Genomic DNA, 20,585 nt, shown 5'->3' on the forward strand with positions numbered 1-20,585 from the left:
GTGCATGCTCACGCTCATATGCTCCTGTCTGGCCATGCTAAGTGGTGCAGACTGGCTTTTTCCTGTACCAGCTTGACTGGCGGATAGCAGCCACGTACAACTTGCACATTTTGAAGTGCTGTCAATGGTTCTATACGAAGCGAAGCCTTCCAAGACATCCAGCCAGGAGCGGCTAGGTGCCTTGGCACTGGCAAGCGTGCATGTAGTCTGACCTTAAGTTTCGCATGGTTCAAGACTAGTTGAGTGTTCAAAGCTAATCAAAATTAGTGAGACCCGACGACTACGACGCCATAAGCAGTCTGGCCAAAGTATATTTGCTACATGGGCAGCTGCAGCCGAGCGTGAGCAGACGATAGTTGGCTTCTCACGAAAGTATGTAATTCTTATCGAAATTCAAAAGCATATTTTCGTTTACTTCAGCATGTTTATTAAACTGCGTCAATAAACGTACACAGTAACAGTAAGAAGAAGCGCACTGATCCAAACATCCTTCTTGACTGATATCAGCTATTGGCCAATAATAGCAGCCCCGTATGGGAACATGCTATATGACGAAATACAGCCCTCGAAAGGAGTGAGGAGAAGGCTTCTGTTAAAAAGAGTGTTTGGGGGGGAAAAACAGGAGTGACTTCACGCTTTGCTCGTGAGCTCCACGCGCCGCACACGACTGCAAAATTTGGCTGAGATGTTCACAGCAGCGTATGCTATCCGTGGACTGCGTTTTTTTTTCACCAAGCCCGAGGGGCGGCTCAGGACCCCTTTAAGTAACCATACTGGCCCCTATACTCTTAGTTACAATGATAAACTGAGAATAGCTGAACGACCATGTCATGGCCCCCTTAGGATATATATGTTATATAATGCACAATAGCTTCATTCAAGGACATGCTAATGTGCCATCTACCACTGCTGAGAGCATTTTAAACATAAGTTGGATCATGTGTTACTAATGCTAAAGCAAGTGCCCAATTCTGTTCTCCCATATGGGCCCCCCAATTTGTGCTACCCATATTAGTGAAATCATGCTACAACTATGTAATGCCTCTATAGATATTTTCACTACACTGAAGTATTTCTCATTCTGTGTAAATCCTGGTAATGCAGTTAGTAAGAGTGCATGTAGATGCAAAAAGTAATGCCAAGAGTCTCTTGCCTGTGATGCAGTAAATGCAAAAAGTGAACTACTGCATAATGTACAAAGCATCATATATAAGCTGCTGCAATAAACACAGTCACATTGGAGAGGAGCTGGCAATAACAATAAGTTCTTTGATGATCGACCTTTATTTAGTGGTGTTTTCACAGAAAACATGCATATATGCATGCTGTTCAAGTCATACAATGGTCTTTCACTATCATATTTGAAATATGACCTCGTCAACGTAATTCTGTCCTAGATGCTTGCATACACAGGCCTCGTTCATAGACACACAAGAACACCATAGTGCAGCTCGGCAAAGGGCTTTTCTCACACAGCCAAGCGCCGCTTCAGCCGGCCACACATTCTAGCTTGGTGGCGCCCAAGTTAGAAAGGGCTATCTATACCTATCAAGGAAAAGAAAGCTTTTTTTTTTTTTATTTGGCCTACAAAACACTCCGGACAGGCCGCCATTGGAATCTGAACCTGGCAACGTTTAACGTTAGAACGTTATCTAGTGAGGCGAGTCTAGCAGTGTTATTGGAGGAATTAGAGGGTAGTAAATGGGATATAATAGGGCTCAGTGAGGTTAGGAGGACAAAAGAAGCATATACAGTGCTAAAAAGCGGGCACGTACTGTGCTACCGGGGCTTAGCGGAGAGACGAGAACTAGGAGTCGGCTTCCTGATTAATAAGGAAATAGCTGGTAACATACAGGAATTCTATAGCATTAACGAGAGGGTGGCAGGTCTTGTTGTGAAACTTAATAAGAGGTACAAATTGAAGGTGGTACAAGTCTATGCCCCTACATGCAGTCATGATGACCAGGAAGTCGAAAGCTTTTATGAAGACGTGGAATCGGCGATGGCTAAAGTCAAAACAAAATACACTATACTGATGGGCGACTTCAATGCCAGGGTAGACAAGAAGCAGGCTGGAGACAAGACAGTGGGGGAATATGGCATAGGCTCTAGGAATAGCAGAGGAGAGTTATTACTAGAGTTTGCAGAACAGAATAATATGCGGATAATGAATACCTTTTTCCGCAAGCGGGTTAGTCGAAAGTGGACGTGGAGGAGCCCGAATGGTGAGACTAGAAATGAAATAGACTTCATACTCTGCGCGAACCCTGGCATCATACAAGATGTAGACGTGCTCGGCAAGGTACGCTGCAGTGACCATAGGATGGTAAGAACTCGAATTAGCCTAGACTTGAGGAGGGAACGGAAGAAACTGGTACACAAGAAGCCAATCAATGAGCTAGCGGTAAGAGGGAAACTAGAGGAATTCCGGATCAAGCTACAGAACAGGTATTCGGCTTTAACTCAGGAAGAGGACCTTAGTGTTGAAGCAATGAACGACAATCTCATGGGCATCATTAAGGAGTGCGCAATAGAAGTCGGTGGTAACGCCGTTAGACAGGAAACCAGTAAGCTATCGCGGGAGACGAAAGATCTGATCAAGAAACGCCAATGTATGAAAGCCTCTAACCCTACAGCTAGAATAGAACTGGCAGAACTTTCGAAGTTCATCAACAAGCGTAAGACAGCGGACACCAGGAACTATAATATGGATAGAATTGAACAGGCTCTCAGGAACGGAGGAAGCCTAAAAACAGTGAAGAAGAAACTAGGAATAGGCAAGAATCAGATGTATGCATTAAGAGACAAAGCCGGCAATATCATTACTAATATGAATGAGATCGTTCAAGTGGCTGAGGAGTTCTATAGAGATTTATACACTACCAGTGGCACCCACGACGATAATGGAAGAGAGAATAGTCTAGAGGAATTTGAAATCCCACAAGTAACGCGGGAAGAACTAAAGAAAGCCTTAGGAGCTATGCAAAGGGGGAAGGCAGCTGGGGGGAGGATCAGGTAACAGCGGATTTGTTGAAGGATGGTGGACAGATTGTTCTAGAGAAACTGGCCACCCTGTATACGCAATGCCTCATGACCTCGAGCGTACCGGAATCTTGGAAGAACGCTAACATAATCCTAATCCATAAGAAAGGGGACGCCAAAGACTTGAAAAATTATAGACCGATCAGCTTACTGTCCGTTGCCTACAAAGTATTTACTAAGGTAATCGCAAATAGGATCAGGAACGCCTTAGACTTCTGTCAACCAAAGGACCAGGCAGGATTCCGTAAAGGCTGCTCAACAATAGACCATATTCACACTATCAATCAAGTAATAGAGAAATGTGCAGAATATAACCAACCCTTATATATAGCTTTCATTGATTACGAGAAAGCGTTTGATTCAGTCGAAACCTCAGCAGTCATGGAGGCATTACGGAATCAGGGTGTAGATGAGCCATATGTAAAAATACTGGAAGATATCTATAGCGGCTCCACAGCCACCGTAGTCCTCCACAAAGAAAGCAACAAAATCCCAATAAAGAAAGGCGTCAGACAGGGAGATACGATCTCTCCAATGCTATTCACAGCATGTTTACAGGAGGTATTCCGAGACCTGGAGCGGGAAGAATTGGGGATAAAAGTTGATGGAGAATACCTTAGTAACTTGCGATTCGCTGATGATATTGCCTTGCTTAGTAACTCAGGGGACCAACTGCAATGCATGCTCACTGACCTGGAGAGGCAAAGCCGGAGGGTGGGTCTAAAAATTAACCTGCAGAAAACTAAAGTAATGTTTAACAGTCTCGGAAGAGAACAGCAGTTTACGATAGGTAGCGAGGCACTGGAAGTGGTAAGGGAATACATCTACTTAGGGCAGGTAGTGACCACGGATCCGGATCATGACCAGAAGAATAAGAATGGGCTGGGGTGCGTTTGGCAGGCATTCTCAAATCATGAACAGCAGGTTGCCACTATCCCTCAAAAGGAAAGTGCATAACAGCTGTGTGTTACCAGTACTAACATATGGGGCAGAAACCTGGAGGCTTACGAAAAGGGTTCTACTTAAATTGAGGACGACGCAACGAGCTATGGAAAGAAGAATGATAGGTGTAACGTTAAGGGATAAGAAAAGAGCAGATTGGGTGAGGGAACAAACGCGAGTTAATGACATCTTAGTTGAAATCAAGAAAAAGAAATGGGCATGGGCAGGACATGTAATGAGGAGGGAAGATAACGGATGGTCATTTAGGGTTACGGACTAGATTCCAAGGGAAGGGAAGCGTAGCAGGGGGCGGCAGAAAGTTAGGTGGGCGGATGAGATTAAGAAGTTTGCAGGGATGGCATGGCCACAATTAGTACATGACCGGGGTTGTTGGAGAAATATGGGAGAGGCCTTTGCCCTGCAGTGGGCGTAACTAGGCTGATGATGATGATGACAAAACAAAAGCACATGACTTTATTATGCTTGCGTTATGTGGGACATGCTGTACCCAGAGATATATATATTTTTTTGTTCACAAGTTAGAACAGAAAATAATTCAAGAAGGCCAAGTCCAAACTCGGGTTGGATAGATAACCTGCTAGAGCCCACTTTCCGACGACAGTATACACTTAATGTGATGTCTTTTATTGCGACAGAAATTATATAGACACTCGAGGCGCATTTCTGCCATCAGTGTCACCGTGAGGTTCCATATAATGTCCAAGGGCGATAAAATTGCCGCTGTTTGCTATATGCTGCTTGTGCGAGTGCAAAAGTGCAAGGGTGAGCTGGTGATCGCGGCTAAATCTCGCGCACGCAATGGTAGAAGTGCGCGATCGTGGAGGTGCGCTGTCGTGAAGGTGCGCCATCGTCCGTCAAGGGTTCAGGGGGATGGTAGGGAGGGGGAGGCACGTCCTACTCCCGTGGCCCAGACGACCACCCATGCCCAGCTGCACTGCTGTATCTTGAAAGCCATCTGTGACAGCACGAAGGTCAATTTGCTCGCTGTTGCTGCTGTGTTTCCTCACTGCAGCGTTTTGACAGCGAATTTCCGCAGTCATTGAGAGAGATGTGTTCATGTTTGCTTGTGCATGCGTGACGTACACTATGCTTGTTAATTTAGTTAGTATGCCTATGTTTACAAGTTTATACGGCCGATAAAGATACTATCCTTACTTCGTATAGCTGTCCATTAATTTGCTATCGCAAGTGATGCTTCGTCTTTTGGGCGAAACTGTGACTTCTTTACTTGAGTGCCTCCCAAGAGCAACCACTTTGTTGGCATAACTCCTTCTAGTTTGTCAAACAGCGAAAAAGAAAAATTCAATTGTTCCTTATGGAACATGTCAAAGTTCTGACAGAAATGTAAAGATCATGACGTTTTGCAATGACATCAACATTCTTGTGGCGAATCTTGCTCTAATTGCTGAGATAACCTAGCTAATTGCTTCAACTATTTCAGAAACCTTGGAGTAGTGTGTTGACAAGCCCCTTTGCTGCCGCGACAATCAACATTTAGCCGGAGCTTAGACCTCTTGGCTTCTGCCCCGTGTAGCTTCCAGCACGCAAGCGGAGACGAAAGGAGACAGAAATTTGGGTATCGGTATGGCAACTCCACTTATAGTTGAAGGATACGAAAAATTTGTGTGGCATGAAATTTGTTGGACTATGTCATTTAATAGCGCAGCCATTATATTATTAGTCCGAAAAGTGTTTCAGGGCCCCTTTAATTATACACATGCACTCCAGTCACCTCCAGTCATAGCACAAGTCCCGAGACGTATAATAACTGTATTGGCAGCCATTGAGCGGAAGATGGATGATCCACCCACTGATTTCGGCAATGCACGATGTTGCTGGTGAAAAGAGCGCACTGCTACAGATTTGGAAATGAAGTGCTTCAAACCGATGACGCTATCGTTACGAACATGCATGCATCGAATAGCAACGGCAACAAAGACGGCGCGCGGCAGAGATGACACAGTAGGGCAGGCTGCCTCAACGTTGTCCTCGCAGGAGGCCTTGCAGATGATACAGTCCCTCCGGGGCTTCGTTATCGTGGGGGACCTTCCACTCCACTACGTGAAGCACTTGGATGCCTTGGAGAAGGATGTTGGCAAGCTTCGAGTAAAGCAAGCAAGGCTGACGGACATGGGGTCTTCTCGTGCAAGCCAGTGAGAACTACATGGCGAGATGCTTGTGGCGATCTTGCCCCAGTGTTTCTTCTGGATTTCTCAAGCTGACAGGCTGCCACGGCAACTTTCTCACATATTTTGAAAGGCCCCTTTAGGGGCCACCAAAGCGGTACCTCGGCGAAGCTCGCATGTCGCTTGCCGCCCATGTCCCCTCTTTGCGGTTGTTTAGCAGTGCCATTCTTGAACGCTGACAGTCGCGGCTTGTTACACACGATCGGAGCATGCAGGAAGCAGAGATAAACAGTTCAATGAATGAACACGATCAGCAGCCAAATGAAGGAAGGTGGTGGGGAGGAGCACTGGCCTCACCGCCATTCTAGTTTTCTCACAACTGCTCTGCCATCCCCCTATTTTGATTTTTTTCATACGAGCCTGTTATAAGAATGGAATTTTCGTGGCACCTGAACATCGTTATAAGTGGGTTCAACTGTAAAGCAATTTTTTTTTCTTTTCATTCCACCCTTCCCATCAGAAAATTGCCCCAATTTTGAGGCTGAAGTTGTCTCCACAGGCAATCTGACAAAGGGTTCATCTTCAATGGACTCCCTAACTCTACTTGGAATGCTTAATCAAATTTCACAAGGGCTATTTTGTTCCTCTGAATGTATAGCAGTTGCACAGAGGGGTGATTCAGAACATGCAGCCTTGAGACATGTCACAATGTGCCCAGACTTCACTGGACCACTGGACTCACTGGACCTACCTCATACAGCACCAAGACACTGATGAATGCCAAGACCTAGACAAAGAGTTAGAGATGATGCACCAAGCATTTATTTATTAATCAACAAACATCACCCCTCTTTTTTTTTTTTTTTGTAGCAACAGGAAACCACAAAAGTTTTAGAGGTGTCTGAAAATTTACTTATGACAAAAACATTTTGCTAAAAGAATTAACAAAGAAGAAAACAAATGTTTCAATTGAGGCCTCTGAAAGGAAGCCACACTCCACCTGCAGAGGGCTGCTTGTGGGTGAATAGAGGGAGCCATCAGAGGAGGCAGCCCCGTGACGTGGAGGCAGTCCCAGGGGCCCTCTGCTGCCCCCAAGTAGTGGGCTCTGGCTAGGCGAGTACGATGACCGTGAACTCGAAGAGCTGGTGGGGCGTGGGCTCTCCCCAAAGGGTGGTGGCTGGAAAGCACCACCGCCGCCCAGTCGTCCTTCCCCTGCACCAGTGATTTCATGCACAAATGAGCCTTTCAGCAGGACAAGTGAAGAAACAAATAACATACCTACATGCCTCGTTAAAGCGGTTGTTCTCAAATGGGTACCCACCGAACATGTGTTGTCTTCAAAGAAAATTCTAACATATACACATCTATCACTGTTAGCCGATAACCCTTGCATTTTAATGGCTAGGCAAAAAAGGTGAAATGGACCACCATTCAACCATCGAATTGCAACGCGTGAATCAATAAATGCCTTCTTTTCAATAGCAGTTACTTAAAAATCTAGAAAGGCTTAAACAAAACGTTTTACCAATGGGTAAGTTTAAGCACTGTTAAAAGGTTTCACAAAAGTGACAGTAAGCTGCCGCACAGTAAGTTGACGATTAACAAAAGGAGGGAAACTTGTGTGAAATTTACCTTTCTCCCTTAGAGGAGCCCTGAAACATTTTTTAACTAATCGTAGAATGGCCTCGCTATTAAAGGGCATCACCTTACGAATCTCATGCCACAAAAATTTTTTTGAATTCTTCAGCTACAAGTGCAGTTATCGCACTGATACCTGGCTTTCTCTCTCATCATCTCTGCTAGTGCGCTGGAAGCTACAGAGCGAAGTCAAGAGGGCAAAACTTCAGCCAAAATTTGTGTGTTGCGGCAGCAAAAGGGCTCATCGTGGCACCCGTGGCATCCGCAGTTGACTACGCTATCTACGGAGCACAGCACTGCCATCTCAGAGGTCACACGCAGCTAGTGCAGCTGATGCAGCTACATGCAGATCAAAGATGACATTATTTCTCTCTTTTTTAAATTGCAGACATATATATCTTTCACATATTTCCCTCAAAATTAGAAATTATGTATTACTGAGAATGCACTCGCGATCACAAAATCAGCGAGTGCATCACAAATCAGGTGCCCCAAAGCACCTACCTGCATGTGAAGCTTTGCGTCGATATGACAGACGCTTGCCAGCAGGTTTTGGGAGAGGGGGAGACCTTCCTAATGTACGCTGTGTACAGGAAGCGGAAGCTATAGGTGTCAATTACATTAACTACATCAACTAGGAAGCTTCCGGCCAGCCCCACCCGTCCATCCTCCCCAGAAAAAATTATTTTCCCACTACCTCCCTTCCTTCCTGAATTAAAATAATAATAATAATAATAAACACCATCGCACACAAAAAAAGAAGAAGAAACAGCACACCTACATGTTGACACTGGTTCTGATCCTAGAAAAACTAATTTTAGTGTTTGTTGGAAGAAAGAAAGGAAGAGCAGAATTCTTCTGCCGCACCTGCGATGACTGACACCTGAACAACGGCCAGCAAGGAGGGTGCAGTAGAGCTACTAGTGCAATTTACTTCGGTCATTTGCAAGGTACATCATGAGTGCATGCTAGGAAGCTGGCAGGATAGGTCATTGTACCCACGAGCCATATGGATACAGTGAGTGTGCATGGTCACTGTATTTGTTCATGCACAACCATGGAGGCATGTGGGGTCACACAACTTGCTCCCACTTTACCCCAACCACCTAGGCATGTACACAAATATCTATCCTTATGTACGTCACCTTCCATAATGGCGCTGAGTCATGCTTTCTCAAAGGTACAGTGCACTAGAATCATTGAAGGGTTTCAGAAAATAGCCTCACCCTCTCTGCAATCCCTCTCTCTTTCTCTCTGTGGCATGTAAGGTATGTACAAATCTCGGCATCACTCGCGTCTGGTGTTTTGCCAGCTGAATGGACCATTTCAAGAAGAAACAAGCCTACGTCCAGTTTATCAGTTGACGCCAGCCCCTATATTTCTCCTAGGCAAGGCAAACTTAGCCATGCCCAGCTAAGTTTGCCAGGCACGGCTGAAAGAGCCGAAGAAAGCTATTCGCGTTAAAATGATCCCCAGCTGGTCAAAATAAATCCGGTCTCCTCCACTACTGAGTGGCTTGAGTAACCATATCATGGTTGTGGCTCGTAAAACAACAAAATTAAATTTGATTATAACTTATAGTAATTTAATTTGAAGGCCAGACACCTAGCTAAACATTGGCAAAACAAAGATGTTTTCGTAAGTGCATCATCTTCTAAGTACCCCATATGTATGTATATATGAATCATTCCATGCGAACTGTCCGAACCGTGGTGCTTGAGCAATATCACTTCTCTGAAAAATTTTTTTTCACATATGTAAGCGTTACTTGTACAGTATTTTCACAAAATATTTCAAGCAGAAATAAATTTTTGGGCACGTGAGGTCCATTTGAATTTCACAATATGGTGGAAAACCATGTGCGAAAAACAAGTTTGCTAAAGATCGACCGTTTTGAGCATTCTTTCAAAATTTGCATTTATGCATTGTCTGAACTTTGTTCTTTGATTATAGAACAGTTTAAAAAAATAATGTTATGCTTTCTACTCCTAATACCGAGGTGAAAATGTGCAAATTATAGCATTTTAGGGAAATTTTTCACAAAGAACAGTCAGGAAAAAAATCCTGGAATTACTTTTAAAGAACTTTGCCTAAAACATAATATCCTCAAAATTTTATTTTTGCCTCTGTGCTGCGCACAGGCTCTAATATAGAAGCCTGAATTTGGCAAAAACGCTATCTTGGTCTATGTTTAGACATTGGTAGCACACTAAGTGGTCCATAAGAAAACAAGCAGAAAAGCAGATATAATCCGCTTTTCTGAGGGTGGTTTAATCCTGTAGTGAACATCGAAATGCTGAGGATAATGAGCTGAACCATTTTTAAAATTCAACAAAATGGAAAACAATACAGATCCATTCCACATGTTGGAATCCATGTCAACCGAAGCTTTAGTGAAATGGTAATTAAGTATACAACTCACTAGTTGTATACTTAATTGTATCTACTTTGTGTATACAAGTGTATCTACTTTGTGGGGATGCGCGACTTTCACGCATTCCCCAATATGTTGCTTTCCCCGCATGTCTCGCGTCTCCTGTAATCCGGCTTCTCCATGTAGCTTAGTGCCGGTTGTGGTCGGTCGGGCTGCAGCGTATTACGAGAGATGGCGCGAGTGTGGCCCTGCTAGCGCCACCTAACGTGGGGGTTGGTCAGGCTCAACAGGGAGTAGGCTCTTCCTCTTGGGCTCGTGGTCGGCAAGCGGCAAGGACGTTCTGCGCGTGCACCGACCCATGCTTCTGCGACACCATCTCGCATGGCCTAGAAGCAGGACACCGAAATGGACGAACACGATCATTCAAACGCACCACCGTTCACATGACCATACACGCGAACGATCAGGCGCTGGTGTCCAGAACGGGGCGAACATATTTGCTCGCTATCCGGTCCCGGTGAGCCAGACTTCCTTGATTTGTCATGCGCCCATTGGCATGTTTTGTGGATAGAAACTCGGCTAGCAGGTATTAGTCTATGAAAGGTGCAATAAATGCCCTTGTGATTGTTTGCACTACTGTGTTGTCATTATTTGTCCAAAGAGCATGGGTGAGAATCCCGCAACTTTCACCCAATGCAACATGTAATCTCATGCAATATTTATGTTCATGCACTATATCATTCACAAGCACCGTGGAAGTGCAAGCACCAGATCAGGTGAATGTACCGAGGTCAATTGATCTTATTGCGAAGGCGAGGCTGAAATGCGTTTCCAAACCAATGGAGAGTGACATCTATTATGGCGGTGTGATTGAAGCGCAACTATATCTTGTGAGGTAAAACACTAGATCATGAAAATTATGTATCCAATGCATCACCAATGGAAACATTTGAAAAAGCAGAGATAATTTTATTTGAATAAGAAAATGTGAAGTTACAGGCTGTTTGCTTCCATTCATGAATAATTATGAGTACAAAACATTGCAGGCTTCCTGAAGTTTGCTAGTGGCGTTGCATGATGGAATATGCCAAGATTGTGTATCATATTTAACACTGTAATGCCATCAAAATTCTCTTATGCATAGCCATAAAAAGTAATAGCAACACACACACACACACACACACACACACACACACACACACACACACACACACACACACACACACACACACACACACACACACACACACACACACACACACACACACACACACACACACACACACACACACACACACACACACACAGACAGACAGACAGAACATTACCCAGAAGATTTCATCAGTAACATTATTTCGAACTGCCTTTTCACTAAATATTATGTTTTAGCTATGTCTTCAGTATCAGATAAAAAACTACCCGTGGCATGCATGCTGTGTTAGTGAAGATTAAGGTGTGGTTTTTGTGAATTATTTCAATGTAATGTTGATTTTATCCTAACACTGAAATAACAGATGTATGTTGGTACTAAGGACACATGCATATGGTACTTAGTTTAAAATCTTGGTGAACCCATTGCTCTGAATTCAAGCAAAACTCAAGGCTCACCAGTGTAATGCGTGCCGGTATAGGATGAGGGCTATAAATACAGATGCGTGTAAACGGGTTAGATTGTGACGCACTGTAGCGGCAAATATTTTCATTTACTTATGCTTCACTAGTACTTTTGTGTGCTCTGTATATGCGATGAGACAACAGGTGGTGCAGTAGACGACTTGGCTCAGCAAGCCTTGAATGGTAAATGCAGATTTTTTTTTTCTACTGAAAACTTGGCCCCGCAAAATGCAGATGGCGCTGCCGTGCCTCCACAAGCCGCCATTGCAGGACGTATGGTCTTCTATAGCAACTTCACTACCATGCGTACATATACCTTGGATGTACAGTGCAAGAAGTCTACGCAGCAATCTAGTGAGTATGAAGGCAGTGTATGGTGCGCATCAAGGAAAGGATGGTGAAGCGAGGTGCATGACACATACCTAAATACATTTAGGGATTCTACCGGATGTTCTTCTTTAAGACTATATTTTTATATTTAAGACTATATTCTTTAAGACTAGATTTAAAAACTGTCTGTGGCAGATAGAATAACTCATGTCCGTGAGCAGGTTTACTCAAAAAGGCGGAAATTACTTACACAAGAAATCAAAATGCATGACTGACTAATTTAAAAAATCACGAACTTTTTAAAGGAGCTTTGAACCACTTTTTATCCAAGTCAAGAAATTCATCTGTAGGTAAATTAGACTATTTTAGAAATACTTTGCCACAAAAAGTTCTTCAATGCGTTCAGCAGAAGTGAAGTTATTGGCAATCAACACAACTGTTCGTGGTGCTTTTGCTCCTTCTTCAATGAATTCAATGAGTCGAAATTAGCAAAATCCGAAAGCTATGACACCGATAAGCAGTGTGACCAAAGTTTCATTCATACACAGGCGGCCACGACCGAGTGTGAGCAGGCAATATTTGGCTTCTTTCAGAGGTATGTAATTATTATCAAAATTGGAAAGCAGGTTTTCACTTACTTCAGCCTGTTTATTGAACTGTGTCAATAAATATACACAGTAACAATAGGAAGAAGCGCATTGATCCAAACACCCTTTTTGATTGATGTCGGCTATATGCCTACAGCAGCCATGCATGGTAATCTGCTATATTACGAAATAGTGTCCAGAAAAGAGGGAGGTATAGGCTTTTGTTGAAAACAGGGCGTTTCAGAGAAAGGTGACTTCGCATTCTGCTTGAAAGATCGACATGCCGCGCACAGCTGCGAAATGTGGCTGAGATGTTCGCAGCAATGTATGCTATCCACGGACCGTGTTTTTTCACCAAGCCCGAGGCGTGTTTCAGGGCCCCTATAAGTAATTATCAGGGGTGTGTGAATATTTGAAATTTTGAATACAGATCAAATAGAAAAGGCTATTTGATAGAAGAATCCACTATTCGAAGTTGTTGAAGACAGTCAAACTTCGATACTGTGGCGACGAGCGACCACGTAGACCGTTAAAGTCTCGGGTTCTCGCAGGAGAGGAAGAACCGACAGTCCGTCTCTTAGCGTAGCATTCTTTTTAATGATCTCTTTCGGAACGCTAGCCCGTGCCGGAGCGCCAGCCGCTCGAGCCTCGTGTAGACGCGAGCGTCTACGTCATCCATCGTGCGACGCCGATGCTGCTGCCGCTACAGAGGGCTCCCCCCCTAGAGAGGAGGAAAGTTCGACGAACGATGGAAAGTCCACGTGACGCGGCGTGTCTTGGCGTTGGTCTTGGGTGTCACGTGCATTGGCGGCGGCGAAGGATGCAGCAGGGTCGCGTCGCATACTGGTGGAGCTGATGGCGTGGGTGCTTCTATGTAGGCGGGTTTGAGACGTTCCAGGGCAATTGTGTCTGATCGGCCGTTGACATTCACAACAAACGTCGTCGGACGACGCTCTAGAACACAATATGGCCCGGAGTAGTGTGGTTGCAAAGGCTTCCGCACAGCACAGTTACGCACGAAAACGTGGGTAGCAGAGCTGAGTGCGGGAGAAACGTACGGGGACCTTGCTTCTTGTGAACGTGTAGGCACGGGGCGCATCTGGCTGAAGAAAGCTTGCAGTTCGGCAACGTAGTCGGCAGGTGATGGCATAGGCGTTTGGGGGGTGGCGACAAAGAAATCGCACGGAAGGCGTAGGTGGGTGCCGTAGACCAGCTGAGCACAGGAGCAACCTAGGTCACTCTTGAGTGCGGCTCTGATGCCAAGTAAGACAAGGGGCAAATGTAGGACCCACTTCTCCGGCGATTCATGTGCCATAAGGGAGGCCTTGAGATGCCGGTGAAAACGTTCAACTAGTCCATTGGACTGAGGGTGGTAAGCAGTTGTGCGAAAACGTGTCGTTCCGAGTAGTTTGAGTAGCTCGTTGAAAAGTGCTGAGTCAAACTGCCGACCCCGATCTGTGATTATTGTGGATGGGCAGCCAAACCTTGCGATCCACGTAGACATGAAAGCTGCTGCAACAGTGGGCGCTGAGATGTCAGATATAGGTGTAGCTTCTGGCCACCGTGTATAACGGTCGATGCATGTCAGTATGTAGCAGTAGCCTTTCGAGGGTGGGAGAGGGCCGACGAGGTCCAGGTGTATGGTGTCAAAACGAGCATCCGGTGGAAGAAAAGACTTGGCAGGCGGAATGGGGTGACGCTGGATCTTCGAACGTTGACACGACAAACAGCAGCGAACCCAGTCGCGAACTTGCGCGTTTAGCCGAGGCCAAACGAAACGACTGGAAAGGAGCTTCTGTGTCGCGCGTATGCCAGGGTGCGACAGGTTGTGCACGGTTTCGAATAGACGCCTGCGAAGGGATGCCGGAATGTATGGTCTAGGTGTGTCGTTAGAAGTGTCGCAGACGACGGACGTACCATCTGGGGTTACAACGACGTCTTCCAATTTCAGGGACGTTGACGAATTCCGGAGTGTACGAAGTTCAGTGTCGTCACGCTGTTGACTGGCGAGTAAGTCGGCCTCGATGATGAAAGGTTCCGATGTCAACGTGGAAACGACATTGACACGACTGAGGACGTCGGCTGGAACGTTGTCGGTGCCCTTGATGTGGCGGAACATTGTTGTAAACTCGGAAATGTAGGAAAGGTGTCGAACCTCGCGGGGCGAGTAACAGGACGCCGAACGATTCATTGCGTGCACAAGGGGCTTGTGGTCCGTCAAGACAGTGAATGCACGGCCTTCGAGGAAATGGCGAAAATGCTTGATAGCCAGGTAAACAGCGAGTAATTCACGGCCGAACACGCTGTAGCGGGACTGCGCAGGCTTCAGTTTCTTGGAGAAAAAAGCGAGTGGATGCCACGCATTGTCGATGAATTGCTGCAGAACGGCACCAACGGCGTTGTTTGAAGCGTCGGTCATGATGGCAGTGGGTGCGTCTGGCTTTGGGTGTCTAAGCAGCGTGGCGTCGGCGAGGGCAGACTTGACTCTTGTGAAAGCGTCGGTGGCCTCTTCAGTCCACTGAAGCACTTGTTTGCGTTTGTTTACCAGGAGAGCGTCTAGCGGAGCCATAAGTCGTGCGCAATCGGGAATGAATCGGCGGTAGAAATTGACAAATCCGAGAAATTGGCGAAGCTTGGTGAGTGTGGTCGGTCGGGGAAGGTTTTCGATGACGCGAATCTTAGACGGCAGAGGTCGAATGCCGTTAGCGTCGACGATATGACCGAGGAACTCGAGTTCAGGTTGACCGAATTCACTCTTGGCGGCGTTGATGACAATTCCTTTACTGGCAAGGCGTGAAAACAACAACCGCAAGTGGTGAAGATGTTCTTCTGCCGAAGAGCTTGCGACGAGAAGGTCGTCAATGTATGCAAAAACGAAAGGCAAACCTCGGGTGACGGAATCGATGAAACGCTGAAAGGATTGGCCCGCGTTCCGTAAACCGAAAGGCATGCGGAGAAATTCGAAAAGACCGAAGGGTGTGGTGATGGCGGTCTTGGGAATGTCTTCTTCAGCGACCGGTAGTTGATGGTAGGCGCGAACGAGATCGATCTTAGAAAAGATCGTCGCACCGTGCAACGCTACCGTGAAGTCCTGAATGTTCGGTAGAGGGTAGCGATCAGGAACGGTGACGTTGTTTAGTGCCCGGTAATCACCGCATGGGCACCGCACGGGCACACGTCATGTTGTACCGGTTGCGTCCAGTCCGGCAGGCGCGTCAAAGTGGGAAACTCGCGTAGGAGCGCGGCGAAAGGTTCGTCCAACATGGCAGAAATAGGCGCTATGAGCGATGTGCCTGATGATGGGACGCCGGGAACGGATAGCTGGGTCACGGAGTCGATGAGACGGCGTCGTTGGATGTCCACAAGGAGTCCGTAGTTATGCAAGAAGTCTGCTCCAATGACTGCATGACGGACGTCTGCAACCAGGAAGATCCAGCGGAATGCTCGTCGAAGGCCAAGGTTTAGCATGATGGAGCGTGACGAGAAAACTGGAATCCTGGTGCCGTTGACGGCTTGCAAAAACGACACAGGAGTCGCTTTTCGGTCGGAGCGCTGGGCGGGGAGAATGCTGACGTCAGCACCTGTGTCGACTAAGAATCGTTGTCCCGTAACTCTGTCCGTCACGTAGAAAAGGCGACTTGTGTGCTGGGCCGGACCACTCGTCGCCGTTAGAGGTCGGCCGGCCTGTTTCCCTGCCAAGCGCAGGGACGCCGACAGTGACGAGCGTCGTTTCCAAAACGGCGGTGGTAGTAGCAAACGCCAGGCGCTGTAGTTGAGGTTTCATTTTGAGTGCCCGTGCGTCTTGAACTGCTGGAACTACGGCTGCGTGGGCGACGAGACGCGCGGCGATGCTCCGCTCCACAGATGATGCGTTCCAAGCGCTCACACAAGGAGTCGAGCGGAGATTGCACTGCGGAAGAGCAGGGAAGAGTTTGCAGAGCGGTTGTATTGTCACCCGGAGACGGTGCCGTGGCTGCGATAGTTGGGGTGGCTACTTCCATGACTTTGTCGGCCAAAGCGGCAAGTCCGGTAAGGTCCATGGTAGAGGCTGTCGCCAGGACCATCTGCACGTTAGCCGGGAGTCGTTGCAAAAACAGCTCGCGCAACAGCGTGTCGTCGATGGATCTCGCGTTGTTTCCGAGCAGCTGGCTCATTTGGCGAAGAAGTTGACTAGGGCGGCGGTCGCCGAGTTCTTCAGCGGACAGAAGCTGCTGGATGCGAGAACGTTGTGAAGCTGCTGTGCGCTGTAGCAGTGCTGCCTTGAGATCGTCATAGGCGGCGGCAGACAATGGGGAGTTCAGCAAATCTGCCACCTCGTCAATGGCGGCGGGCGATAGCGCTCCGACGGCGTAATGGAACTTCGAGGCTTGAGAGCGGATACCAGCGACTTGAAATTGCGCTTCGGCCTGAAGAAACCACGCCGAAGGATGCTGGTCCCAGTACTGTGGGAGGCGGACAGCGATGGCGGAACAGGAGGGCTCACCGCGTTCCTCGGATGGGTTCTGGCCTTGAGCTCTCGTAGCGTCGGTCTGGTCCATGGTCGTCTCTACCACAGGAGCGTATGGCAGTATCACGTCCGGGTCACCAAACTGTGGCGACGAGCGACCACGTAGACCGTTAAAGTCTCGGGTTCTCGCAGGAGAGGAAGAACCGACAGTCCGTCTCTTAGCGTAGCATTCTTTTTAATGATCTCTTTCGGAACGCTAGCCCGTGCCGGAGCGCCAGCCGCTCGAGCCTCGTGTAGACGCGAGCGTCTACGTCATCCATCGTGAGACGCCGATGCTGCTGCCGCTACAATACAATGAACCTCAATTTAACGAAATTCACGGTGGAAAAAACTATATTTTCATTTGCTGATCTTAATTCCATTGAAAACCATGTCTTTCTTTTCGTGATTTAGTGAAATAATTTTGTGACACGGATTTGATCTAACGAAGTTTTCAGCCATTTCAAGCATGTATTTCGAGCCTGTATTGATAGTAAACCTAGCAAAAAACTATTAAAAATGTTGGCCAAAGCAGGAAGCACTACTGCGTCTTTTCTCGGGTTGGTAAACAACTTGCGGAGGCCGCATGGCTACGAGAAACATGAGAGCCAGAGCCGAGGATTCCTTGGGCACAAGGGGGATGGGGAGGGAGTGCGCCGCAATGTGATCAACCACACCGTGGAGGGAGAGTCAGGAATGTGTGCCAACCTGCCCTCTCCTCCTCATGCACATCCATACCCGAGCCATGCACCGTATCTTGAGGTAATTTCTCCATGGCAAGTGCGAAGGCCGAGATGAGACAGTTGGTGCCTTGATGCGCATTGTGTTCTCAGATGGGTTTAGTGTCGGTGGTCGTGTAATCTCAAGTTTCCAAGACAAGGAGGGAATGGGGAAGCTTTTGCTCGCGTTGTGACAGTGAAATTGTGGTAATCGAGTTAGGTCTGTTTATGTTTGTCTGAGCACGTGTGACAATGATAAAACAGTTTTATCATTTTTTAAAACTAGAAACCTTCCTTTGTGTAGTTGTCTCTTAGCTACTGCCATCAATGCTTCGTCTTGGTGAAACGGACTTTATTTTCCCCCTTGCTAAGGATAAATATCTGTATCTTTTCACACTCTGTTTGTGATTTGTGGGTGCCTGCTGCAGGAACTAAATGCGGTCAGCCATGGCGTCCAAGATTTACAGCGACGCAACACTCACAAATCTTGAACGCCATGAACCACGTCAATGCATTGCTCTCGGAGCAATCTACACTGCACGTGCTGGCACTTATAGCCGCACTATTAAGGCCCGACCTTCTTGTGATTTGATTATAACTGCCTACTGACAAGATACTATCCACCAGGAAGCTCTGGGAATTTGTGAAGTTGCTTTTACTGCTAAAATTTTAACCCTTTTAGAGTCAAGTTTTTCTTGCCAAATGCAACCCCCAGGGTCAAATTTTTTTATTGTAAATTTAAAATCTTCAGACTGACTTATTTCGAAAAAAATTACCTTAATTTTTTTAGGGTGACCATTAAGTGACAAAACAATTATTTCCATAGGTAAACATCCAATGTTTATTCATGAATACAGGGCTTCCATAGATACTTATAGTAAGAATAACAAAGTAGATACACTGAAATAGATATATTCTGATTCGGCACTTGGGCAGTAGTCCGAATAGAAAGAATCACCGCTGAAATCACTTACAGCAGAGCAACCAGTGTGCACGCACATAGTGTAATCGAACCATGTATGTGAGTGCACTCAAGAAAACTATACGGCTGTGCGCCCGTAAGAAAAACCAAATGCGTCAGAAACATGCAGTAATCCTTTGTTCAGTCGCCAAAGAGGGGCAATAAAAGCCGAGTCTCGAGAAAAGAAATGCAGGCATGGAAGCATCGTTTGTATATACTAGCACCCGCCTGTGAACAGATGTAATTGCACCCCTAGGAGCAACAGACGAGCGAGCATGTAGTGGTGACCCTTTAAAAGATTAGGAACCAGACAGACATTAGTATTTTAGACCACACAACAGAAACAAAAAAAAAAACAGCCCGCGAGACAAAACCAAAACTGATCGCTGAGCACCCTCACATGCACCGACGTGCAAGTGGTTGCTGAAAGGCCAGCGTAAAAAAACATGAAATGAAAACTAAGAGACTGCGGAGCAGAAAACAAATTCATTGTATCCACGCAGGCTGGCAACACTTGCTGGACAATAAAGAGCTTAAAAATGGGCGCGTTTTTCAAACATATAGATGGTGCTGTATATTTGCAGCATTGATCCTCAAAGTGTTAAAATATCAAAGTAACAAAGGCACAATATCACAAGGCTTGTAGTGATGCCTGTCACCGGCAAAAGATGCCGAGAGCGAGTGAGGCTATACTAATCCAGGTACAACCAAATTAGGAAGGCCCACTAAGCTTTAACAAGACACTCCCTCACCAAAACAGGAATTGGCCTCCCTGGTGCAGTATTCGGCCACCCTCTCTCACATGGCTCAATCAATTACCCAATGGCCCTCAGTCCCCAGCAGCTACGGAATACCTGACAAAAGCGGCAGTCAGACCTGTAACGCAGCAGAGGCTACTAAGAATCTCTGGGCCCGATCAGGCCACCATTGGAAACTGAGCCTTGCAACGTTTAACACCCGAACCCTCTCGAGTGAGGCTAGCTTAGCAGGACTCTTTGAGGAACTATCAGACATAGTTTGGGATATCATCGGCCTTAGTGAGATTAGAACTGGTGAGGCTTGTACATAGCTGAATAACGGCCGTGTCCTCTGCTATAGAGGTCTCCCAGATAAGAAGCAATATGGGGTGGGATTCCTAATCCATAAAGACATAGCGGGCAACATTGACGAATTTTACAGCATCAACGAAAGGGTAGCAGTAGTCGTAATCAAACTCAATAAAAGGTATAAATTAAAGGTAGTACAAACCTACACTCCAACGTCCAGTCACGACGATGAGGAAGTAGATAAGTTTTATGAAGATGTTGAATTAGCGATGAGAAAAGTGCAAACGCGGTATACAGTAGTAATGGGGGACTTCAATGCAAAAGTGGGGAAAAAGCGGGATGGTGTACAAGCAATTGGCAAATACAGCATCGATTCTAGGAATGCTAGAGGAGAGATGCTGGTAGAATTCGCAGAAAGGAATAAGCTTCGAATAATGAACACCTTTTCCAGGAAGCGTAGCAACAGAAAGTGGACCTGGAAAAGCCCTCATGGTGAAACAAGACATGAAATTGACTTCATACTTCCTGCTGATTCCAGCATAGTGCAGGATGTAGAAGTGATAGGTACGGTAAAGTGCAGTGATCATAAGTTAGTGAGGGCTAGGATTCACCTCAATTTGAAGAGAGAAAGAGCAAAATTAGTTAAGAAGAAAGAGGTCAACCTAGAGGCAGTAAGGGTAAAAGCAGACAAATTCAGGC

General features: G+C 46.3%; 1 protein-coding gene across 2 annotated transcripts in view; it reads right to left on the bottom strand.

Moving 5' to 3' along the window:
• Hr39 (Nuclear hormone receptor FTZ-F1 beta) overlaps window positions 1-20,585 on the bottom strand; it is a 145,976-nt gene that overhangs the window by 84,039 nt on the left and 41,352 nt on the right. For both annotated transcript variants that reach the window (XM_075670232.1, XM_075670237.1), the window contains one exon: window positions 7,132-7,343. In XM_075670232.1, the coding sequence (XP_075526347.1) occupies window positions 7,132-7,343 (212 nt within the window). The remainder of the gene's footprint in view (window positions 1-7,131; window positions 7,344-20,585) is intronic.

The sequence above is a fragment of the Dermacentor variabilis genome, chromosome 1 (genome assembly GCF_050947875.1).
Source record: "Dermacentor variabilis isolate Ectoservices chromosome 1, ASM5094787v1, whole genome shotgun sequence".
NCBI lineage: Eukaryota > Metazoa > Arthropoda > Arachnida > Ixodida > Ixodidae > Dermacentor > Dermacentor variabilis.